Here is a 24,321-nt window from a genome sequence, read left to right as displayed (position 1 = left end):
AAGCATCGTATAGATGTCATTCATTTAAACACTTACTGAGCTACATATAGTGGAGTCCAGGCCTGTGGATAAGCAAAATTAAACCTTAAAGATATCTGTATTGGTGCCACCTTAAGGATTTGGTTGTTCAGAGATGGCTTGCTGAGAATTTGGAAGAATTTTTGAAGACGATATGACCACTTGGGAAGGCCTCATGGATGAAGAGAGAATCAAGGTGCAGAGGTAATTCCTAGGGAGATCTGTAAATGCACGGAGGCAAGGAGATCCAAGACATGCTCAGGGAAAGGTCAATGGGAAATTTCTGTCGGGAAGTAATTGATGAGGGATATGACTAAGGTTACTAGGAAAACATATGGAGAAGTCGAAAGAGAGAACTCTTTGAGAGGGATGGAAAGAGAGGGCTACTATGGGTGGGGAGTTTGGTGTTAGGACTTAGTGGAGAAACTGTTTTAACAGATAGTGCTAGACATGAGGCTAGAGCTGAAGAAACCAGAAGTGGAGATGGGGAGCCAAGAAGAGTTCTGCTTTTAGAGGTTGACCATTACTGTGGTCTTGGAAGAGTATGTCCAACAGGAGAGCAGAATAGAGGACAAGGCAGACCGTCTTTTATACTTGAAGGAGCACTCAGGGACTCCTGGACCTCACTGAAGGAAAATGTGAGCCAAGGCCTGAGAAACCCCGGAGCTGTGAGGCGATGAAGCCCATGAACAGATTTCTCTTTTCTGAACAGTTGTGAACAAGGATAAGGTTGAACTCCTGCTGATAAGATGCTTAACGGTTTGAATCATAGATTGTTAGGCTGATTAGCTGGTCAGATCTCTTGCTTTTACTGATGAGGCTAAATGACTTGCCTACGGGCCAAGGGCCGGGAGTAGAACACAGATGTCCCGGTGTGGTGCTACATTTGGAGGTGTTTCACAGAGATGTTTTGAACCACTGCATGTGCTCTAGGGATAAGGCGAGATTATAGACCCTGGGTGGAAGTCATAGTTGTGAATTCTTCTCTGCTCCTCACGGTCATAGCACCCTCAACAGAGCTCAACTAGCCATTCTGAGCCTCTGTTCTCCATCATATAAAATGCGACATTACCGTGAGGCTTTGAAGAGAAAATGTTTTAAAGACCTTATAAAGTACCATATATGTATGATTTATGTCATTTCTTAATAAGCCTGTTGATCTGTTATTGCATCTGTGGGGCTCAATTGTCAGCCAAATGATCCTGATAAATACCAACTCCTGAGGAACATGTGCATAAAAAGAGACAGATGAGGCATAAATGTATTTGGTTTTATCACTTGGCAGGGCTGGGTGACAGGCTTGGGCGGGGGTGGCAGGAATGAGAGTGAGTCAAGATTGGCAGAAATGAGAGAAGCGTATGTGTTCTTTTTTTAACCTTCACAATTACATCATAATTTTAACTTGTTAATATGATTGATAGTTCTTTGAGGCAGTGGTTAGGAGGGAACACGATCTCAGGTCAGACTAGGACTCAGACTTCAGTGGTGATCATGGACAGATTAATCTCCGTGAGCCTTAGGTTTTTCATCTATAAAATGGGTGTACTATTACCAGCTTCTTAGGGTCATTGTGAAGATTAAATGAGACAGTGTGGGATTTAGTGTATATTTGTCCTTTATTGAGAGTCTCCGATAATGATTCTCTCCACGAAGCTTCTGATGCATTACCAGTTAGATGCCCAAATATTTGTGTATGTGCTTAAATTTTTTTTTCTATGGCTGTAATATTCCTAGAGAATTATTATGGATACTCACAGGAACCAAATCCGGATTAAGAAATATGTACCACTTATGTCCTTGGGGTTAAGAAAAGGGGGTTAAGATGAGGGAGAGATCCTCTGTCCAAAGCGTCTTTCTGGAAGCTGTAGGAGGTGGAGGAGAAATTAATGATCCCACTGCCATCAGATGCTTGGTCAGCTGGTTGTAGTAGTTTCGAGTATGTATAGTTATTTACTTAATAGTTAAAGAACTTACAGTTACAAAAAGTAAGACTGCTTACACTTTCATCTCTCTTCTCCTGCATTAAGCTTTAGTTTATTAGAGTTAGTGAGTGTGGTTTTAAGTTGACAGCTCTGAAATTGCTCCTGGCCTATTCCACCCTCATTCATTCACTGAGCAGCCGCTGTTAGCTTTGCACTCTACTGACCTTTCTGAAGTTTTAAGAAATATTAATAAGACGTGATAGGTACTTCTCAAGAGCTTTGCTTGGAAGCATAGAGGGCTAGAATGTTAGCAGAATTATTTTTTATTGTGTATATATCTCTTTAAGCTAATAGTTCACCACTTCCTGCCCTCTGTTCACCCTTTGTTCCACTTAAGGCAACCTTCTCACCAGTCCCCTTAGCTCGCCATGTGCTCTCTTCTCTGTTTTTGTTCTCATGGCATTCCTCCTCTCTGAATGCCCTTCTAGCTAGCTCTGGTTGTTTTTTTCTGTTCTCTCCTACAACATTTAACTATGCCATGTAATCCAGCCCTTAACTATAGTATTCTGTCTTATATTTACTTTCATTTATTAGATTTTTATGCCACAGGTTGTAAACTCCTTGAAGGTAGGGGCCACACTTGTACTATGAGTCCTTCACCACCTTTGTCTCTCACAGTGCTGGAGAAAGAGTAGTCGTTAATTATGTCATCTGGAGTCAGACAGACATGAATTTGAATTTTTGCCCTGCCACTTATAAGCTATGTGACTTCGGGCAAATTACTTAACCCCTCTGAGCCTGCTTCTTCATCTGTAGAGTAGCAGTGGTGCCTTATATATCATAAGTGCTCAGCAAAGATTCAGTACTATTATTGTCGTTCTTTAATTCAACAAGTACTTGTTGAGCACCTACCACATGTTCAGCATTGTACTGGGTCCTGGGAACTGATGTGGAACACAACAGACAAGAACTCTGCCTTTATGACCAGCAGAGAAAAATGGACATTAAACAAATACATAATTATAAATCTGATAAGTGCCAAGAAGAAAAAATAGCCATAGGAGAATAATTGGCAGAGGTCCTTTTAGTCAGAGACATTGGAAGGACTTGCTGAAATTATTTAAACTGATACTTGAAGATGAGTAGAATTTCTCCAGTAGGAGTATGCTGGGCAGAGAGAACAGCATGTTCAAAGGCCTGGGGCTAGAAAGCGCTTAGTGTGCCGAAGATCTGGAAGAGGGCCAGTGTGGTTGCAGCAGAGGGAGTGAGGGGTCAGTCCCCACGCCCAGTGGTGAGCAGCCAGCCGTATGGCTCAGGCAGCTGGCAACTGGGGCATGTCCCTTCATCACTTGCTTTTCTTTGAAATGAGACTAAGATGTAAAAATTAAATGCTAACAGTTTTGAAATTTAGCTCATTTATTAGGCATGATTGGAAATGAATTATCCCATGAAGGTGAAATTTTTCAAAAACTAAGCTTGTAAGTGCCAGAAGTTTTTGTTTCATTTTAATGGGACTCTTTCTAAAAATATTTCTCTGCCTTAGTCAACAGTATGAGCCTGGATCATTAAGAAGAGGTTAAATTATGCTATGCTAGGATTGATGTTATTTTAATGTGGTATGACATTAATGCCCTCAGGACCTCTAGAGATATGTGGGGCTGTCTTCTCCCACTTCGGTTGGCCCAGATTTGTAAGCTTAGTGCCATTGTCTGCTATTGAAGTTTACTTTTTTTCCTGCAGAAACGGCAGTCTCGTTGCAATGTCCTCTTCCTTCTTGCTGCTGTCCCTGTCTCTAGGTACACTACACCCAGATTTTATTAGCTTCTTCTGTAAACCAAGAAAGCAGATTACTAATTTTAGGCAATTCTAACAAGTTTAGCAAATTGATTTAGAGTGATGGTCTGTGAGTTTCTCTTAGGTCAAATGCATAGATTTTTACTTCCTGGATAGTGGCATCAGGGGTCTCCCTTGCTTCCTTTCTGCGAGTGTCCAGGTTGTTGAGGCTTTTACTTGTGAAGGTTGCTGTTGCCCTCTCCTTTTAATACTCGACTTTAGAGCAGGGAGCTGATTTTTTTCTTTTTAATGAAGACAGAGCAGTGGAAAAGCAAACTGAGTGGTTAAATTATAGATGAGTCATAGAATTTTATAGCTTATAGGGACTAGAAATGTTGTCATTCCAGCCCCCTCGCCTTGGTGGTGAAGTTTGGTTGTGCTGCTCAAAACATGGCCTTTGGCAGAGCTGGAAGTAAAATTCAGTTTGACTGAGTCTTAGCCCAGTGCTCTCGTCTATATCATCCTGCCTCGCATAAAATCCTGAATAATTGAATAGGTTTGAAAACCTGTATGATGTTTTATGTTTAGCTTTTTCATTTCTAAGAATAGTCTCCCCGAGAACTAGAACATTTGTGATCTTATTTTTGGCTCATGTTTTGTGATCCTACAGTGCCTTATTTAGCAGAACTGTGTTCTGTTAAGATTTCCTCCTGCCTGAGAGAGCATCACCCAGGCTGTGTTTCAGACCTCTCCTGCACGTCACTGTGCCCTGTCTGTCCCTGTGTTCCCTAGTAGGGTTTGGAAGCCTAAATCTGAAATCCCAGCTTTTATGGGATCACCAGTGCCTTGCCTTTGTATGTTATTTCATTTGATTCTTGTTATTCCAGTGAGTGAAGGAGCATAATTCAGTTTTACTCTTGAGGAAATGGATTCCCAGGAGAGAAAATGATTTGTGCCTACTTTCCCAACCTATTAGTTACTGGACTAGGCTTTAACCCCCTTTTGTAGTTTTATTTTTGCTGTGACAGGCTGTCTTCTGTAGATTAAACGTCTAGCATGTTTAGCCTTAGTTTTCAGGCTTCTGGAAGAAGCGTGTTCATAGAGGATACCCCACAAGCACAGAACGTGTGTTATCACCGCTCTTTCCCCAGTGCCCTGAATAGGGGCCGGCACATGGTGGGCACGTGGATGTACTTGGCGAAAGAAGGAATGTGCGTGAAGGATGCCATCATTGAATTCATTCCCTTGTTTACTTGCCAGAGAGGTTGTTCCAGATGGCAAATGGTTGGGTCATCTGCAAGTGGCTTTTAAACTGGGGCCCGCCGGGTGAAACTGACCCATGCTCCCATGTGCCAGTGTTAGTTCTGTCAGTGTTTTACTTTTGATCAGGTGTGTAACTAAAGATAGGCAGAAGTTTCTCATTACTGAGTTTTTTTCCAATCTACAGTGAGTCTCGGGACCAACTTAAGTTCTCCAAGCTGTGGTAACAGTAATTTAATTAGGTTTCTGGTTTAATTACAAGTGAAGACAAAGTTATTTCCATGAAAAGTGTTGTGTTTTGTGGCCTTTCTCTTTTTCCAGATGGAACCAAGGATTAGCCCCATAACCACAGAAGTGGACATTTGTGTTAATTCCTGGTCTCTAAATTTGGTGGACCTCTGGCTTTAAAATGGTAGGCAATAAATGTGTGGGTGAGTCTTGTATCATGAGCTGTCAAGGTAAATGTATTTCAGGGAAGGTAGTACAAGCTGTCCCCTGCTTTCTAACATAATGAGTCCCTGAAAACCAATTTGGTTATAAATGCCAACCAGTGACTCCCTACTCCCTAGAGCTCCCCTCCTGGGGACAGCAAGTGGCTGTCAGTGCCATTGGGGACAACAGAAATCACTGTTCAACAGGTGATGGACAAAAGACTGAATGTGGCTCTGAAAAGTTTAGTGACCCAGTGAATAATGATGGTAGGATGTTGCGTTAGAAAGTCTCCCCTAAACCGAGACCTCCTGTGTTGGTGTGGCTCAGGGTGGCAGGGGCTCTCTGACCTATCCTGTGACCTTCTCTTACATCCGTTAGCCGGTGTAGTAGAATAAACTGACATGGTCTGTGTGTACTTTTTATACCACCCTTTCATGTATCCTTTTTTTAAAAAAATAATAATATTATGTAGTTTTATTTTAAGAAATGATTCCTGCTGATTGGAGGTGGGATGGGGAGTAATTCAGTCAACCCAGAAAAACTATGAAGAAGAAATCATCCCCATAAATTCTACCACTTAGAGACAGTTGTGGTTAATATTTTGAAGAAATCCTTCCAGATATCTTTTTAACCATAAATACACGATTTTACATGCTATTCTGTAACCTTTTTCCTCAACATACTATGAATATCTATCAATGTCAGTAAGTACCTGAAACATTTTCAGTATCACCTGGTGTATTGTTTTATTGTGTAAAAGAACTTATTTGACAAAGCTTCAGGTCTTCATTTAGAGCATACAGATAGAGTACTACCTGCTGGGGCTGTTATGTGGATGAAATGATCATGTGTTAAAATGCTTAGCGCAGTAGCCGGCCTGTAGGAAGTGCTCAATAGTTGTTAGCTGCAACAAACATCCAGATGTATAACATCTTTTGTAAAGATGTGTTGCGGTGAGGGGAGGGCAAAAGGGGTAAAGGGACACACATGTATGGTGACGGACGGCAGCTAGACTTTTGGTGGTGAACATAGTGTAGCCTATACAGAAGTTGAAATGTAATGTCGTGCACCTGAAATTTATATAATGTTGTAAACCAGTGTGACCTCAATAAAAAAAATTTTAAAAGCTGTGTAATTATCCCCTTACGATAAATTCCTCAGAGTGAGCTTACTGGGTCACATGGTATGGACATTTCCAGTTCTGACTTACCTCACCAAATAGCTCTTCAGAAAAGTTGTAGCAGTTTACACTCTCCCCCCAGCGGTGCACACAGGTGCTCTGGTCTCCACCCCTCACTGGATACATTTGTCAGGCTTTTCCAAAGGTGGAAAATGTCATCACATCACTTTTCTTTGATTTTCCTTTGAGTGCTGGTGAGATTGGATAGCTTTTCATGTTATTCGCCATTTCTATGTCCTTTTGTGAATTGCTTGTGTCCTTGCCTATTTTCTTTTGAGATCTTTGCCTTTTTCTTATTGATTTGAAAACTATATTAACCCTTTGTCATGTTGCAAATAATTTTTTCCAGTTTCTTTTCAACTTTCTCTTTGATATTTTGCCATTAGAATTTTTTTGTGTAGTCAAAGTAATCCCTATATTATGGGTTCTGGTTTTTGTATCATTTTTTTGTAATGGTGTTCTCATTCTAAGATTATAAAAATGTTCACTCATACTTCTAGTAGTATTATGATATAACTTTTTATATTTAAAAAAATGTAGAATTTATTTGGGTGTGGGAGTAAGAAGGGAATTAGGAATTCAGCTGTTAATTTTTTCCAGATAGCTAGTTTTTCCAACACTCTTTTACCACTAACTTGAAATGCTGACTTTATTGTACAATAAAAGAAACTTCGTCCAGTCTTGGACTTTGTTTTGTTCCCTTCGTGTGTCCTGTCCATTCTTGTGCCAGTAACTCTGTTAGGGGATTAATAAGTCTCTCTCTAGAAATGACACGTTTCAAGCTCATCTGCTCTTGAGAGAATCAAGCTGACATTTTGCATAGCTAGTCTTAAACTTTTTGGTTTCTGAGCTGCCTACCCTAGGGTATGATTAAGTAATCTGAATTACTGTGTTTACTCTGTAGCCCCTCTGCATGCTGGCTTTTGGATTGCTAATCACACAAACGGCATATTTGCATGGTTTCTCTTAATTCTGACCTGCTTCTAGATCATACGTTTGGCTGACTGCTTAGAAGTAAGTGGTGGCCGGATCATGTTCCCTTTGTGCTGAATGGTCTACCTCGTAGGCAGACTGTGTTGGAGCGACACAGCTATTGTTTACCAGAAATAAAACATGCTTCAGCTCTCCCCAGCTGTCTCCATTTCAATTGTCACATATACAGCTAACACAGAACATCTTCTTTGTCACGGCGCTGGAGGTAGACATTCACTCTGCCTTCTGTTGGCTGGACTCCTTGGCTCCTAAGTGTTTTTATATGGTCAGTATTTTAATATTGTAGGATATTCATTCGTAATATTGTGTTGGAGGTTTGGGGTTTTCTCTTCTAAAAGGGATTATTCTGCCTTTCAGTTCCTTCTAGCCACAAAGCTTTGTCCTCTGCTCGTATTTCTTTTGTTCATCTTACTTTACCTTGATTAGAACAATTGAACCATAACTTATTGGTTGATTATGTTCAGCTGTATATACCATTGGGAACCATGCCTGTTTGAGTAAGTGACCCAGTCGTTTCATCTCAGCTTTCTTCGGATATTTCAAGCAGAAGTACTTTTCTTCTCACACATATTTCCTCTTCTCTATTTTTATTTTCCTTCTATTCCCACCTTAACTTTGTTTATCCTGATCTTGCAATTCTTATTTAACAAGTACTTAATAGCGTCACCTGTATACTCAGCACTTTACTAGTTGTTGTTATTAATATATTTTATTTGTGTTGTCCTTTGAAATTTTTCAAAATACTTCATATATCTTCATGTTTGTTCTACCTGCACAACTATTTTCTACCACTGTCTGGCTGTTGCTTCTGCCTGCTCCTACGTCTGTAAGCCCTGTTTAAATCTCAGTATGCAGATCTTTGTTACTTCATACTCAAATGTTTGACTGTCTCTTCTGTATAGTCTACCCCTGGGCAGTGCCTCTAAACACTTTGATGTGTTCAGGGCATCTTTACCAATTTTTGACTATATAGAGTTGATGATAACTGCAGTGGGAAGGGGAGGAGTAAGGTCACTATTATATGTATGAACAGCCAAGAATACATGCTAGTGTTTAAACAATGTTTTCCCTGGCAGTAAGGGCATAGGAAGAGACCCTATTCAGCCATTATTTATCGAAATGGTGGCACCCATGGTAGAAGGAAGATCACACACAGATCAATAATGTTGGTAGCAGGGGTTTGTGAATAGACTTTTATAGAGATGTTTGTGGAGCACTTAATATATGTCAGACCTTGTGCTAGGCCTGATGCGTAATACCAGATCATAGTGTCTGCCATCTAAGAATTCCTAGTATAATTTGAGACGGAGCCAAATATAAATAGTTATAAGCAATGTCCGCCGGTGCTGTGAGAATATTATCTAGGAAGAGATCATGTAAGCTGTGATGATAGGATTGTTGGTTTTCCACGGAAAGATGGGCTTTCAGCTGTCTTTCAGATTTTTTGTGTGTGTGAGGAAGATTAACCCTGAGCTAACATCTGTTGCCAATTCTACTCTTTTTGCTTGAGGAAGATTGTTGCTGAGCTCACATCTGGGCCAGTCTTCCTCTGTTTCTTGAGTGGGACACCACCACAGCATGGCTTGATGAGCAGTGTGCAGGTCCGCACCCGGGATCTGAACTCACAAACCCCGGGCCACTGAAGCAGAGCACGCAAACTTAACTGCTACACCACTGGGCCAGCCCCTGTCTTTCAGATCCTTTGTGCTGGTGTAGTCCCTCTCCTGTGGCTGTCGAAAAGAAACCCCCGCTATACAGTGCTGAGGAGCATTGGACACGTTCAGAAGAACAGAACCTTTCTGTGTTAAAACCTGCATTTTAAAAGGATATTTTCACTGGGTGTAGAATTCTGTCTTTACAGTTTTTTCCCAGTTCTTTAACAGTGTTGATCCACTGGCTTGCATTGTTTCTGAGAAGTCTACTATGATTCTTTGTTCCTCTGTATGTAATATTTTTTCTTCTGGATGCTTTTAAGATTTTTATCTATGACTGGTTTTAAACAATTTGAATATGCTGTGTCTTGGTGTAGTTTTCATTATGTTTCTTGAGCTTAGGGTTTGTGAGCTTCTTGGATTTCTGGGTGTATACTTTTCATTAAATTTGGGAAATTTTGGGCTATTATTTTTTTCCAATCCCCATCCCCCACCCTCACATTTTCCAGAGGCTCCTATTACATTATGTATTAGGTTACTTGAAGTTCTATAGCTCAATGATGCTTTGTTCATTTTTTCTGTCTTTTTCCCCATATTTCGCTTTGGATAGTTTCCATTGATATGTCTTCAAATTTATTAATCTTCTCTGCTGGAATGTCTAATCTCCTGTTAATCCTGCTCAATGTAATTTTCATCCCAGACATTGTAATTACCATCTCTAGGAGTCTGAGTCTGTTTTATCTTCTATGTCTTTATTTAACATACTCAGTCTGTTCTCTAACTTATTGAACATATGGAGTATCATCATAACTTTTAATGTTCTTGTCCATTAATTTTATTATCTGTGTTATTTCTGGGTCAGTTTGGTTTTTCTTTTCCTTGTGGGTCCTGTGTTCTTGCTTCTTTGCGTGCCTGGTTATTTTTGATTGTCGAACATTGTGAATTTTATCTGCTTGAGTGCTAAATATTTTTACATTCCTATAGATATTCTTGAACTTTGTTCTGGGACATTGTTAGGTTACTTGGCAATAGTTTGATCCTTTTTGGTTTTGCTTTGAAGTTTTTTAGGCAAGACCGAGACAGCATTTAGTCTAGGGTTAATTTTTCTTCATTACCGAGGTAAAAATTTCTGAGCACCCTGTCCAATTCCTTGTGAAAAGGAGGTTTTCTGCTATGGTTGTTGGGAGCAGGAATTATGTCTGGTCCTATTTGAGGCCCAGATGTTTCCTTCAGTTCTCTCAGGTGGATCCTTGCCTGCCCTCAGGTAGTCTCCTTACAGGCATGAGCTGTTTATTTCTCAGCTGACACTTGGCAGGGTGGCTGGGGCGCCTCCATCAGTAGACCTCCAGAGTTCTCTTGCTGTGCAGCTCTCTCCCCTCTAGTACTCTACCCTGTGAACTCCAGCCTCTTGGGCCTCCCCAGCTACCAGCTCGTCTTTTCAACTGAGGGGAGACCTCTGGTCTCTGCCTGGGTTCCCCTTCCCTGCGCTGTGGCCTGGATATTCTCTCCAGACAGTAAGTGTGGGCAAATGTAGGTCCTTGTTTGTTTCTTGTGTCTTGGGGATTATTATCCTTCATTGTCTGAAGTCCACTGTCTTGAAAGCTATAGTTTTATATATTCTGTTTTTCTGGTTGTTTCAGGTGGTAAAGTAAATCTGATCCCTGTTACTCCATCTTGTACCAGAAGCAAAAGTCCTTTTAGAGCAGGATTTTTACATTTCATCCTCATTTCTGTCATGAAGAAATTAAGTGGCCTTCTCTTTTCACTTCGTCATCTTCCTTTTCAGAGCTTCACGAATAGTTCTTAAGTCAGTGCCTTCCATGTGCTATGCTATATATTTAGTAGCTAAAATAAGTAGACTTAGTCCCTCTACCAGATGGGCTTCAGGTTAGTGAGGGAGGCAGACAAGGTTCTTGATGCCATACTTAAAAGTAATACATATTTTGAAATATCTAAGATGCCACCACAATGTAGAGTGACATGTACATTGTTAAATATAATAAATGATTAAGCATTAGGATTAATGGCCTTCCACTGACACAAGTGAATTCTGTCTTCTAACCATGAGCAGGTGGCCACCCTTTCCTGAACATCTGTAACCCTTCTCCCGTTGAAGGGTCAGATAGTATCTGTGCTCTTGATCCCCCAGCTGTCCTGAATTTGTCTCCTTTCCATGTGACCTTTTCTTTCCATGTGAGCTATTGTCTGTTGTTAGATCTGATTTCATTTTTTTCTCTTATTTTCACCAGTATAAGAATGTTAAAGACTGAAATATAAGAAATTAGTTGCATTCACTGTATGTGGATGTTTTTTCAATGAGTTCATATATTTTTAAAAGTAAAATTTGATTGGTTACTGGGAAGGGAAGAGAGGGAGAGTTAAGGGTAGCAGAAGACCACAGTTATAGTTAATAAATCTGGCCCACATTTCCAAAGGAACTCTTTGGATGATGAATGAGGTCAACTATCCTTTGAGTTGTTTAGGTGGAGCTGAGTGTCGCTAGTGACATCTAATACTCGTCTTCCTCCTGTGGTTGGGCAATAGGAAGATATGAGTAATGCCAGTGTGCACCAACAGGATCAGGTGTGTAGAGTGTTGCCTGAAAAATGAAAGTTGCTGGTCCTGATTGGCTCAAGACTAACTATATTATGGCCTGATCAAAACAGCCAGAACTCCAATGGTGGGATTTTTCTTTTATCCTAGGGATAAAAGTTGTTGTGACCAGAGCCTTCCTTGGAATGATAGCCTATGTTTAGATGACTGCAAGCCCATGCAGTCTATCTGGTGCTTGTGGCAGCTCTGGATACTCCTGCTGCTGTTCAAGGAGCTCATTGATGTAATCTGAGACACTATATCCTCACCCTAGAGAACATGCTGTCTTGCTCTGTATGCAATGTCTTAAAAGACACACTGCTGTGTCCATTTTTAAGCTTCTGGTTCCGGATGTCTCTAGCAGCCCTACTTTTTCTCAGATGCTTGGCCAGCTTACATAAATGAATAGCCTTTCTGTCCTGTAGACGCTGTGGGAAGCTCTGCCTGGGCGTTTGAGAGTTAACCAGCATTTACTGAGCAAGCCCTCTGTGAGGCACTGATTGTACTATTTACACAGATTGTACAAGAGATTCTGTGACCTCAAAGGTGCTCACAGTCCAGAGGGGAAATAGCATAGGTGAGTTTGGAGGCCCATTCAGGAGGACCACCAAAGAAAATCAGAAGATAAGCAAAACAGTTCTGTTTCTTCAGACTGCTTCTGCGATTGGTGGCTTGAGTGACCAAGCGGCTGGCTTCCCACCATTTATAGACATGTTCTATTTTGAGATTGAGTTTGTGGTTTGGGAAAGATGTATAATCATTTTCAAAATGCTTATTGAGTGTGCAAGTATTGTGGTAGGCACAGGGAATACGAAGAAGTATAACCTCTGCTTTTAAGGAGCTGCTCACATCCGGGAAGGCCAGGCATGTTTAAGATTAAAAAACCTGAATGAGATATAAGTCTTCAGAAGAGAAAAGCGTAATCATCAACATTTAGTAGGAATATATACCAAGCTCTTTAACTCCTCTGGGGAGTGGGGCTTGGGGTCGTGGGGTGTGTGGCAGGGAAAGAGGAAGGATCTTCACTTTCTACTTTATACATTTCTGTATGGTTGGAAATTTTTACCAAGTGCCAGTATTGCCTTTTTGGAATTATCTGAGACTAGAAGATTATATATGTGTTAACCTTGACTATCTCTGTGTTAGGATTCTGAATGATTTATGTTTTCTTTATTATAGCTCCCTATTATTGCCTGCATTTTCTATAATGGGTATATATTATTTTATAAGTAAAGAAAGAAGGTATTTGAAAACCAAAACCCAAAAGCCAAAAGCACCAACAATGATTATTATAACTACGTTTCAACACATTTACCATGTTTTGGATCAGCTTTCACTTTTTTGTGTCCTCACTTTCACCACAACTCTATTAAGGTTGTTCTATTATTATTATTATTAAATAAAAAAGTGAAACAAGGGCATTTGCTCTTCTTTCTATCCCTTGTCATTTTGAGTGAGTTAGTCTAAAAGCAAAAGGAATCCAGCTATTAACTCATTCAGCTATACTGTAAAGGCTGCCTAGAAAAATTTAAATTATGCAGATTGGGTTACAGTTCTGTCTGTCAATGTGGGCTGTGATCTCTTGTTTTAAAGCACCCTCAGAATACTTTCTATATCTTTATATTTAGTTCTGTAGGAGAAAGCAAGTAGATTATCCTAGCTCCCCATCTGGTCCACTGAAGAAAACTCATCTGCTTGGCTCACTTTGTATGAGAGAGAATTAAAGTTTCCAAGTAATTCAGGTTAAGTAGTTAAATCCTGTCTCTCCCAAATTTTGTTTTGGGAATCCCTATCCCCTTATAATTATGAACGTAATTACTTTGAAAGTATAGTGTTCTGAATTATTTAAGGAAGTCAAAGATGCAGAGATGTCATTTCTAAATGCATTTTTTTTTCCCTTGTAGCATGTGTTCGATGATCTCAGTGGCTCAGTATCTTTGTCTTGGGTTGGAGATAGCACTGGGGTAAGTAGTATTTTGAGTCTTTAATTCAGCCTAGCAAGAAGATGAGGTTAGATTTGGGGGGTTTAAGCACAGAATGTTATTACTTTCTGAAATTGTCTCCAACCTCAATCCCAGAAGATGCACGCTTGCAGGACAGACTCTGAGGAAGCTGTGGTCTGTTTAGTTTTGCTTTAGAGCTGGGAACATCTTGTGACCACCTTCTTCCATAATAGCAAGATAGACATCCTTTTAGTCCTTGGTTGCTGCTTGGCATCAAGATGAGCAAGAAGAAAGAGGAAAGAGAGTGCTATGTGATGAGAAGGGAGCCTCACAATACTTGAGAAAACCCCTGTGTAGAAGCGGAAAACTGCACATTACACATCTTGGCATTTTTCCTCCAAACTGTATTGTTCCTGTGTCCTTTCTCACAGTTGATGTCAAAGGACTGTGGCGCCCCTGGGCTCATGGTTGTTCAACTCCATCTGTTGTCCCTTCCCCTACCACAAAGGAGGTACTACCAGGATTGGGGGAATGAAAGGCGAGTCAGTCAGTTCCTTATCCCTCTTCGTACGTAGCCAATCCCCCTGGAGGAGGGCACTGAGGATGCATTGGCCTCAGGTCTTGAATCGGGGCCTGGTGTTTCCTGGCTCTGTTGTCCTGCCTGAAACAGGGGAGGAGCCACAGCTCATGCCCTCTGGTGTTCCAGTAATGTATGTATCATAGCCTTGTGGCACATGATGGCTATATCAGGAGCCGAAAGAAATATAATTTTGATGCTAAAGAGAAAGTTGTAAATTTCTTATTTTAATAAATTTTTAAACTTCTGGTAAAATTTCTTTAGGCGTGTTTCAGTTTCTTCTCAAATTTTAGTTGTGTCCTAATTTCCATGATTCATCCATTTATCTGAGATAGTTGGTATCTCCAAGATTTCCTGTTATATAGCTACTTGAGACTCCCTAGCCTCTTGTACTAATCTATCAGAATCTTTTCCTCCTGCATATTTTGCTCTAGAAAAGTAATTATTTAAAAGATTAATTTTATGAAGAACTAACAGCAGAGAGAAGAAGAAAAGGACAAAGTGACTTCTATTAGAACATCCACACTATTCTGGCCTCTGTAGGCAGAAGGAGAGATGATTCTTGCCTGAGAATATCTTACAATAATAAGGATACAAAATAGTTCAATCCGTCCTTTACTGTAATGTGCTGTTGAGTAGCTCCGCCTCATTGCTGCAAGTGTAGGCAATGGGACCATCTCAACAAAATGAGCTGAGATTTTGAATCACTGTAAGCCCTAGCAACTTGGTCCTTCTGAGTTTTCAGATATATTACAATATAGGCTACTACAAAACAGGGCTCTTGGCAATCTTTCAGATATTGATTTAATCCCAGTGTGTGCAAGCATGTAATTGGACCATCTCTCTTATTGACTGCATGCTTTTGTCTCTCTCCAGATCATTCTAGTGTTGACTACCTTCCATATACCACTGGCTTTTGGACAGTCCAAGCTATATCGAAGGTGAGATGCATAACACATGGCTGGGATATTTGACTGAGTAACATGTTGTGAATGTAAGTTCCCCCCTTTTCTAGACTTGATGGAGTCTAACAGTTGATTTAAAAGATCTTCTAGCCATCTTAAATTTTCACCAGACTGTCTCACTTAGCATACTTTTTACTATGTACTTAGCAACCTGAAGAGGTATGAAAATAAATCTACTTCCAAGAAGATTAGGATGACCCGACTGAGGGGCAAAATGACAAGGGAGGATGAAGGAAGAGTCTGTAGTGGTGTGTTTGTTATTTTAAATGGATATTTATTTGTAGGAAGGTAGTATGGAGTTTAACCATCTTTCTATTTGTGATGAGCACAAAATGGTTTTATATTCCTGAAGTAACAATCCTCACTATACCTTCCAAATAAATATTATTTATGTAGCATTTTGAGCCCCAAACAGATGGTCCATTGATCAGGAGGAGGTTCTCAGGTCGGACCTACCAAAGTGCCTTGTAGTGTTCGCATTGGTAATGACAGTGACGGCGTATGTTCTGAACCATAACCTATACTGTGACATTCACAAAGTTTTAGAGTTGTCTTCTCAAAGGTACAGTTTGGTTAAATAGTAGGTTCTTTTCCTTAACCGTAAGATTCAAGACCAACTAATTTCTAGAAATTGCTGATTGTCTCCTCAACGGGAGTGAACCCACATTGAAGCTCTGAGATAGATCGGCCCAGGGTCGCTTCCCCAGCAGGTGGGATCCTTGACTGCTGCTGCTCTTGAGCCGGCAGCCAGCGCTCTCTGCCCTTCAACACAGTGATGCAGGCTCAAAAATAGGCCAAGAGGAAATTGCCATCTTGAAATTGCTGTAAGCTCCATGAAGCAAGGTTCTTGACTAACTTGGGGTTCTCTCACAACTTGCCTAACAACTGAGTCACAGCAGGCAGGCAGTGCATATTAACTGAGTGAATCAATGCCTTGACCTCTCTATAATTTTTAGACTGGTAATATCTTCCTATTTATTTGATAAAGGTTGACAATGTCCTATAGAATCCTAGTGCTAGAAAGGGCTATAATTTATAAGTGATTTTGTTTATTCAATTAGAACAGTAGTTGAACCAGTTCAGACAGATGAAAAGTATCTTGTTTTGGAGGGAAAAAAATGCATAAAAGATATGTAACTTCAGTAACTCTTTCCAGTGTTTAAGAAATCTTGCTGTCATACAAACTTTCCTTATGATACAGTTTTTCTTACCGGTTTATCTTTCATTATAAAAGCAATACAACCATATCATAAAACATTTGGAAATTTTGAAGGCAAGAAAAAATTCACTCTAACGTCAAGTGTAATCTTAATTTATTTACAATTTATTATCTTGATTTTCCCCTGTAAATTACATCCTACAGCCACATAGTCTTAGGAAGCAACATGGTGCAGCATAAAGTTGCTAGGTTTTGTCGGCGCATAGGCGTGGGGTTCAATCTCAGCACTGTCATTTGCAAGCAGAATGAACTTAGCCAAGTCATTTAACCTCCCTGAGTCTTTTTTGTCGTCTGTAGAAGAAAGATGACAAGAATGGCCACCCTAGAGCTGTTAGCAATTATGCTTTGTGGTGCCTGGCGTGGAGTAAGCACTTGGTGCTGTTAACTGCTGCCATGCCAACAGCCAGGGCTGGCATGTAGCCAGCATGTGCTGGCACTGCTGTACGCGTTGTTCAAAAGAAGTGAGAGCCTTCTGTGCCAGTTGGTAATAAGTGATTGCCTGCCCCCAGATGCCTGCATGGCTTCTACAAATGCACACACACCCCCACCCCTGGCAGCATGCAGGCATTACTAACACCCGGCGTTATGACCTATACCCTTTCTGATTGGTCAGTACTCATACCACAATATTTTTCATATCCCCTCTGCTAGTAACCTTCATCATTTTTGTTAGATTGACAGAATTTGCTTAATCAGTACTCTCTTAGACACTTAGATTGTAGCTGATTTTTTCACTTTGACTAATGCTGCTGTGATAAATATCACGCATATATCTGTCATGGAGGATGCTAATTTTCGGCTCATTTTTTACTAGCAAATGAAAACCTCCTCTCTGATTGATCACTACGTATTTTGAAGGCTCTTTACTAAACTCCTCCTTCTCCAGGTTGAATTATCTTCTATACCTATTGCCTCGATTACTTTTTTGCTTGCCTTCTGAACTCACTCTTTATTCTCTACATTGTTCTTTAGTCAAATGACTGGAAATGGACCTGACAGGTCCCCGAGTCATACTTAAGGGCAGTGAAATATGTTTTCACGGCTTTTTCCCCCATCTTTTGCTTTTCGGTATTATGCTTACTTTAAGACAACCAAAAGCAAACCAGAAACAGTATCACTATGTTACCATTTAAATACCTACCACAGTCTGATTCAGACCTTTTTCATCCTGTGTTTGTTTGGTCTTGTGAGAAGCCCCTAACATACACTTAACTAGAGAGCAGTCCTATTTGTTTCTGGTATAGTATCATGTTACTACAGTTCTTTCTCTTCATGTTGCATGGCAGGGGTTTTTTTCTTTTTACCAAGGTCATTTTGAATATTAATTATTTCCACCGTGCTGTGAAGTGAAAACTCTTCCAGAGTTTAGGTGGAAACTGTAAATATGCCTTGTTACCTCTCCATCTGGGCTGGCCTAGTCTGAATGACTCATGTTGTTGAACCCCCAGCCAAGAGGCACATGTTGCTTTAGAAATGGGAAAGGGAGGGAGCAGTTTGATCAAAATGAGTCCTGAATATGCTGAGGTCACCCAACTGAGAAATAAAATAAAAGCCTCTTGAATCCACTCTGAAGACTCTGCTGTTTTTCACAGCTTTAATGATTATTATTTATTGGATTAACTTTCTCTGCTAAATCTTATGAGGTCAAAGGTTTACTTGGGATTCAATAAAAGGCAGCTGATCACGTGCCCCTCTCTGAGAGTGCGGCATGGAGCTCCACCGGAATAGAAGGAAGCTGTCGCTGTTCCCTGTGGTGAGTTATGGGGAGTATACTTTAGGTTGTGAAAAAGAATCGTTGAAAGATTTGGGAGATAATAAAGTCCTTAGGCATTAATGATTAGGTAAAATTGAATAATATATTATTATCTCCCATTTAAAGACATCATGTTGGAATAGTATAAATTTTTATTCTCTGTTAAGGAGAATTCACATAATAGATTGTAAAGTGTATTTACCTCTCACTTGCAAATATGAAGTTAAAAAGGAAATAAACTAGCTATAGTTTAGATGGTGATTTGATTTTTGGCAACTAAACGACGTTTTGCACCTTTTTGTTTTATGGCCTCTTGAGTCTAACTTTCCATTGTAAGATCAACATAGTGAAGCACACGTGAGCGTTATTCTGCACCAGAATTCTGTACCCGATTACCACAAAACTGCTGGGCTGTTTTATTTGTGATTTTTATTTCTTATTGAGAGTTGTTCAAATTTGGGAAATTAATAAGGGAATCTCTAAGAAATTTCATGTTAAAATTTATTCCATAGTCAGTGTAAGTTTTTCAGGATGTTACTTGAGGTTAAATAAAGAGTAACTTAAAGGTGTACAAGAGATGTGAAAGCAAATACAGTAGACCAGCTTCTCCAAGGCGTCTTGTGTGACAGCCTTTTTAATGACATGCTTGGTTCAGTTTGCACTGCAGTAGGTTACTAACAGTGATTGCATATTTTAGTTACAAGGTTAGCATAAGTTCCATTTATAAAATGTATTTCTCTGCTTTTTTTTTTCTTAAAGAAAAAGTCTATTAAAATGTATGATGGTGGCATTTTACTACAACTTCACTTGTACAAACTTGGGGCATATAAAAATCATGTAACTAGGTGGTTTTAATCACTTAGGAAATATTCCCATGAAAATACCTATTCTTAGAGTTATCTTGTCAATCAAAGCAAAATAAGGACCCCAGATACGAACTCATCTTCCTTCTGATAAAAAATTCTGTGATTTTATTTGCGTCGTCTTACCGTCTTTATTTTCCCACTTGTATTTTAAAAATTTCCACAGAAAGCATGCATCCTTTCCCAATAAGGATTGAACACAATAAAATATTAAAATAAAAACACAGAGAGCCAGCCTTGATGGCCTAGTGGTTAAAGGTCAGTGCTCTCCACTTCAGCCACCCGGGTTTGGTTCCCGGGCTCAGAACCACACCACTTGTGTGTGGGTAGCCATCCTGTGGCAGTGGCTCACACAGGAGAACTAGAAAGACTTACAGTTAGAATATACAACTATGTATTGGAGCTTTGGGGAGGGGGAAAAAAATGAAAAAGAGAGGAAGATTGGCAACAGATGTTAGCTCAGGGCAACTCTTTCCCCTCAAAAAAAAAAAACAAAACACGTAAGGTAGCATTAGACAGTTGGGGTGAAAAAAGAGACTGAATTATTGGGAGTTTAGTTTAATGTAAATTCAAATTCTGCCAATTTTACCTGGTGATGATTTCATGTCTGTGGTTCTTTTGGCACATTTTAATAAGCTACATTCTCCCTATGGATCTTTTAACTAGAAATCTCAACCCAGTCAATCCTCATTATTCACAATAGTTATGTTCTACAAAGTCTCCATGGGTACAGAGTGAATACAGAACCCTTGCTCCTCGGGGAAATACGGAGTTAGGTTTCTGCAAACCTCTGGTCACAACATTCATTTTCATCAATTGTGCAATACGTAACCTTGTTTTATGTGTGTTTCTGTTTAGAGATACCTTATTTAATATGTATATTGTTGATTCATTAACATTGAGCTCACAACCAACTCATGCCCGAAAGAAGCTTATCTAACTCAAGTATTCTCTCCATAAAGCACATCCAAGCCTTCTTGTGCCCAGGAACTCTAAACAGCACCTCAGCACTATCCTTGGGGGCTATTTGAAGTAGCGAAAGCACCAACAAAAAGCACAAAAATGTAAAATGCATGGTACTAAATAGACCATGAAGAAGATTCTTATTTACAGTATAAGAGCTGAAGTGAGAAGGCAGAGCGTCCTCTTGTTGGACCTCAGCTGGGGAACGTGTGCACTGGGTGACTCAGATTTTTCACCACCCTGTGCATGTCTGCAAATGACTCCAAAGGTGCCCGAATATTGATTTGGGGTTACAAATAAATTTTACTGAGAAGGCAAATTACTCATGAATAATGAGGATCGACTGTATAAGCTTTCTCAATTAGAGAAAACTACAAAATTATAATTATTTTTTTAAGAATTTGTTGTCATCCTTGTTGCTTTTATGTTGCTATTTATAGTGACTTAATCATGGCAAAAATGAACTAAAGGAATAGAGAAATGATTAGGCCCAAAAGCAACTCAAACAAGGATATCTGAGCTTGTTTAATTGTTGAGAGAAGTAAAGTGTAAGATTCTCTGAGATAGTGTAGGACGCTTTACTCTTACTTCTCATGAATGTCTGCAGCTCAAATGCCTGATGTCACAAGTCCGTATATGTTGTTAATGAAAAGTGCTCAAAAACAAGGCTGTAATTCTTGGTTATTGACATTTGGGTTGAGTGTCAACGTCTGAGTCTTCTGGAAGAAACACTTTGAGTGCGTCATCTTAGCTAGGAGTTTTGGTGCTCTCTCTTGCCAGAAGTCCATGTGATGATTACTTCTTTTTTTTTTTTTTTGTAAGATTGGCCCTGAGCTAACATCTGTTGCCAGTGTTTTTTTCTCCTTCTTTTCCCAAAAGTCCCCCAGTACGTAGTTGTATATTCTAGTTGTGAGTGCCTCTGGTTGTGCTGTGTGGGATACCGCCTCAGCATGGCTTGAGGAGCAGTGCCATGTCCACGCCCAGGATCTGAACTGGCGAAAGCCTGGGCCGCCAAAGCAGAGCGTGTGAACTCAACCACTTGGCCACAGGGCCAGCCCCTACTTCTTTTTTTTTTTCGTTTATTTTAATAATGTCTAGATTTTTCTAGTTCTTTGGGGGTATTAGGCTTTGTTCCAAAACTGTTTGTATTCTAGTACTATTTTCTTGAGTTATAAACACGTGCGCATTCTTATACATGTTTACACCACACGTACATGCAAAAGTGATCATTTACTTTTGGGAGCCAGAAAGAGCAGATATTAGGATTCATGTGTAGAATTGTTATTAAAAAAGACTTGTATCTAAAGCAGATGGTTTCACAGGGTTTTGTTAACTGGCGTGACTGCTATTCTCATAACTGTTAATTATCATATGGAATTTGAAAAGTAGACATTTTTCAAGGTGTTTCATTGATTTCCTCTCCATGGGATATGTTGTATGCTGATATATATGCTGATAGAAAATAAAGTTACTTTTAAATGAAGTGTTATGTTAAAGTATATCCTGGATCCAACATGGCCTTGACAGACCCCTACTTAAGTCCCAGCAGGTTGATACTAGTCCTTTGTGTTCCAGTTGTATAACTGGCTAAAGTACCAGAGTGTTGTAGCAGATGATTTTTTGTTTTGCTGTTTCTTTCTTTTTCTGAAGAGCAGGGACGTGTTTGTTGTGCCTAGTTCTTAAAAAGCAAGAAGGCTTGCCAACAGGGCTGTGGAGGTTCCAGGGGGATATCATGAAGGAGGGGAGGTTTGTAAGCTGGTGGTAATCAAGCTGCTGCAAACCCCTGTGGAAGGTTGTCTGAGCGGTTGGTGATGTGTTGCAGTGTGGAGCTAGGAGTTGTTTACGCACCTCTCTTGGTCTGCAGTCGGGAAGATAAGAGCTCTTCTTGTACTCCACAGCCAAAAGAGGGTAGTATAGGAATCTGTTGGGTAGTGCCTAATCCCTGTTTTATTTATCTAGGAATTTTCTCTGTGTGTGTGCTAAGAGATGGTAAGGTGATTGAGAAAAGCTAAAGCCACGTGTAGTTTGCTTTAGCATACTGTCGGGGACCTGTGCAGACACCCCAAGATGCTTCCCTCCAGTCTCTCTCAGCTTCCTCTTAGCTCATCTCTGCTGCCAGGCCACAAGCCCTGGCAAGAGGGAGGAAGACTGCAGGTTGTAAGAGAAAAACTCCTCAGAAATAATTAAAAATTGTCTCTAATTTGGGGCTGAGAGTTAAGAGAACTGGATTATAGTTTGAATTTTGCCCTTAATTAACTGGTTGACTTTTGATAAATTGCCTCCCTTGTACCTTCTCATCTGTGAAATGAGAGAATTGGACAAGATGTTCTCTGCAGTCCCTTGCGTCTCTCATGTTCTATGGATCCGTGATTCTTTATCTGTTGAGGCTGCTGCCAAAATTTGTACCATCTTTTAAGTCATATATTCTACCAGCGAAGACCACTGCTCATTGCATTGATCACTGGGCAACTAATTTGCAATACACAGTGGTCTTCACTGATGAACATTCAAATTTAATGAATGTTAAGATTTAGCATTCTGTATCATGTTTTAAGAGAACTGTACATGGTATTAAACCTGTCAGAGTTAGACAGCTACTGATTTTTTTGCTTTTATTTTTCTAAATCTAAACGTGGATTCAAATACGTCTCAAAGATAGTGTTGGAATGAACTTTCGGGAAAAGCTTTGAGAACCCAAGACCTGAGATTAAGTTTGTTTTTCCTGGTTTGTTTTGTGTGCTGCGTGCGTTGGAGACTTGTGCCTACGGGTGACAACCTCTGGGGAGGCAGGGGCGGTGGGGGAGGGAACTTCAGGACTCTTGCTACTGAACTTACAGTTTTATCACTGGTACGGTGCATTAATAGATTAGTTAGGAGGCCTTTGGCTACATTTAGCAGAGATCCCAAGTCAAGCTAGCTTAAATAATAAGGGAATTAATGGCTCATAACTAAATACAGAGGAAGGACGGGCTTCAGTGTTGGTTCAGTCCAGTGTCGTGGGCTCTGCCTCTCTGAAATTCCAGAATTACCTCAGCAGTGCTCTCCACTTATATTGGCTTCATCTTCAAGTTGTACTCTCATTGCGTCAAAATGCCTATAGCGATTTTTTTTTCGAGGAAGATTAACGCTGAGCTAACATCTGCCAATCCTCCTCTTTTTTGCTGAGGAAGACTGGCCCTGAGCTAACATCCGTGCCCATCTTCCTCTACTTTATATATGGGACACCTGCCACAGCATGGCGTGCCACGTGGTGCCGTGTCCGCACCCGGGATACGAACTGGCGAACCCCACGCCACCAAAGCAGAACATGCACACTTAACTACTGCGCCACCCGGCCTGCCCCCCATAGCAATTTTTTGCTTTGCATTCACATACTACAACATTGGGGTTCTCAACCTTGGCATTATTGTCGTTTGGGGCCAGATAATTCTTGGTTGTTGTGAACTGTCCTGTGCATTGTAGGATGTTTAGCAGCATCCATGGCCTCTACCCACTAGATGCCAGTAGCACCTCAGCTCTGAATTGTGATGATCAAAAATGTCTCCAGACATTACCAAGTGTTTGCGGCAAGGAGGTGGGATGGTGCGGAGTGGGGGACAAACATGCCCTGGTTGAGACCACTGGTCTAAAGGAAGACAGACTATTTCGTCAGGTGGCTGTCTTAAGTGTGAGGAAACGTATTTCCTAAAAGACCCTGGATTTCCCCCTTTTGCCTTATTGGCTCAACCTGCATCACTCCCTGATTCCTGACCCCATCGCCGGGTGAGGGGGTAGAACTTCCTTGAGACTAATCAGGCCCACCGCTGGAGCGAGGGATGGAAGCAGCTCCCCACAGGCAGGTGACTGTTCGGGCAGAGTGAGTGCCTCCACAGAGTCCCTGGAAAGGGGGACGGGAAGCGGTCAGGACCCCAGCAATGTCCATGACCAGTGCATTCTAAATTTGTCTTGTTTTTCTTCCTCTCAGTGAGGACTATGGAAAGAACTTTAAGGATATTACAAATCTCATCAATAACACCTTCATTCGGACTGAATTTGGCATGGCCATTGGTCCTGAGAACTCTGGAAAGGTGAGACTTATTCATGCATTTAGAGAGCTAAGCTTGATACCACATGCAGAGCTGTCAGATATTAATATTAGAATGGTCCAGTGATACACAGCAATATCTTTAGTTTACTGTTACTTTGTTTTAAAATTAAACATAATTTAGTACTGATC

At 40.4% G+C, this 24,321-nt stretch overlaps 1 protein-coding gene across 3 annotated transcripts in view; it reads left to right on the top strand.

Moving 5' to 3' along the window:
* The window catches only part of SORT1 (sortilin 1), a 61,845-nt gene that overhangs the window by 6,498 nt on the left and 31,026 nt on the right, over positions 1 to 24,321 (top strand). For all 3 annotated transcript variants that reach the window (XM_044749397.2, XM_044749396.2, XM_070486972.1), the window contains exons 2-4: positions 13,727 to 13,786; positions 15,219 to 15,283; positions 24,070 to 24,172. In XM_044749397.2, the coding sequence (XP_044605332.1) occupies positions 13,727 to 13,786; positions 15,219 to 15,283; positions 24,070 to 24,172 (228 nt within the window). The remainder of the gene's footprint in view (positions 1 to 13,726; positions 13,787 to 15,218; positions 15,284 to 24,069; positions 24,173 to 24,321) is intronic.

This window comes from Equus asinus, chromosome 16, assembly GCF_041296235.1.
Source record: "Equus asinus isolate D_3611 breed Donkey chromosome 16, EquAss-T2T_v2, whole genome shotgun sequence".
Lineage (NCBI taxonomy): Eukaryota > Metazoa > Chordata > Mammalia > Perissodactyla > Equidae > Equus > Equus asinus.
The sequence above is the reverse complement of the archived record's forward strand: the minus strand, read 5'-3'. Positions and strand labels throughout refer to the sequence as shown.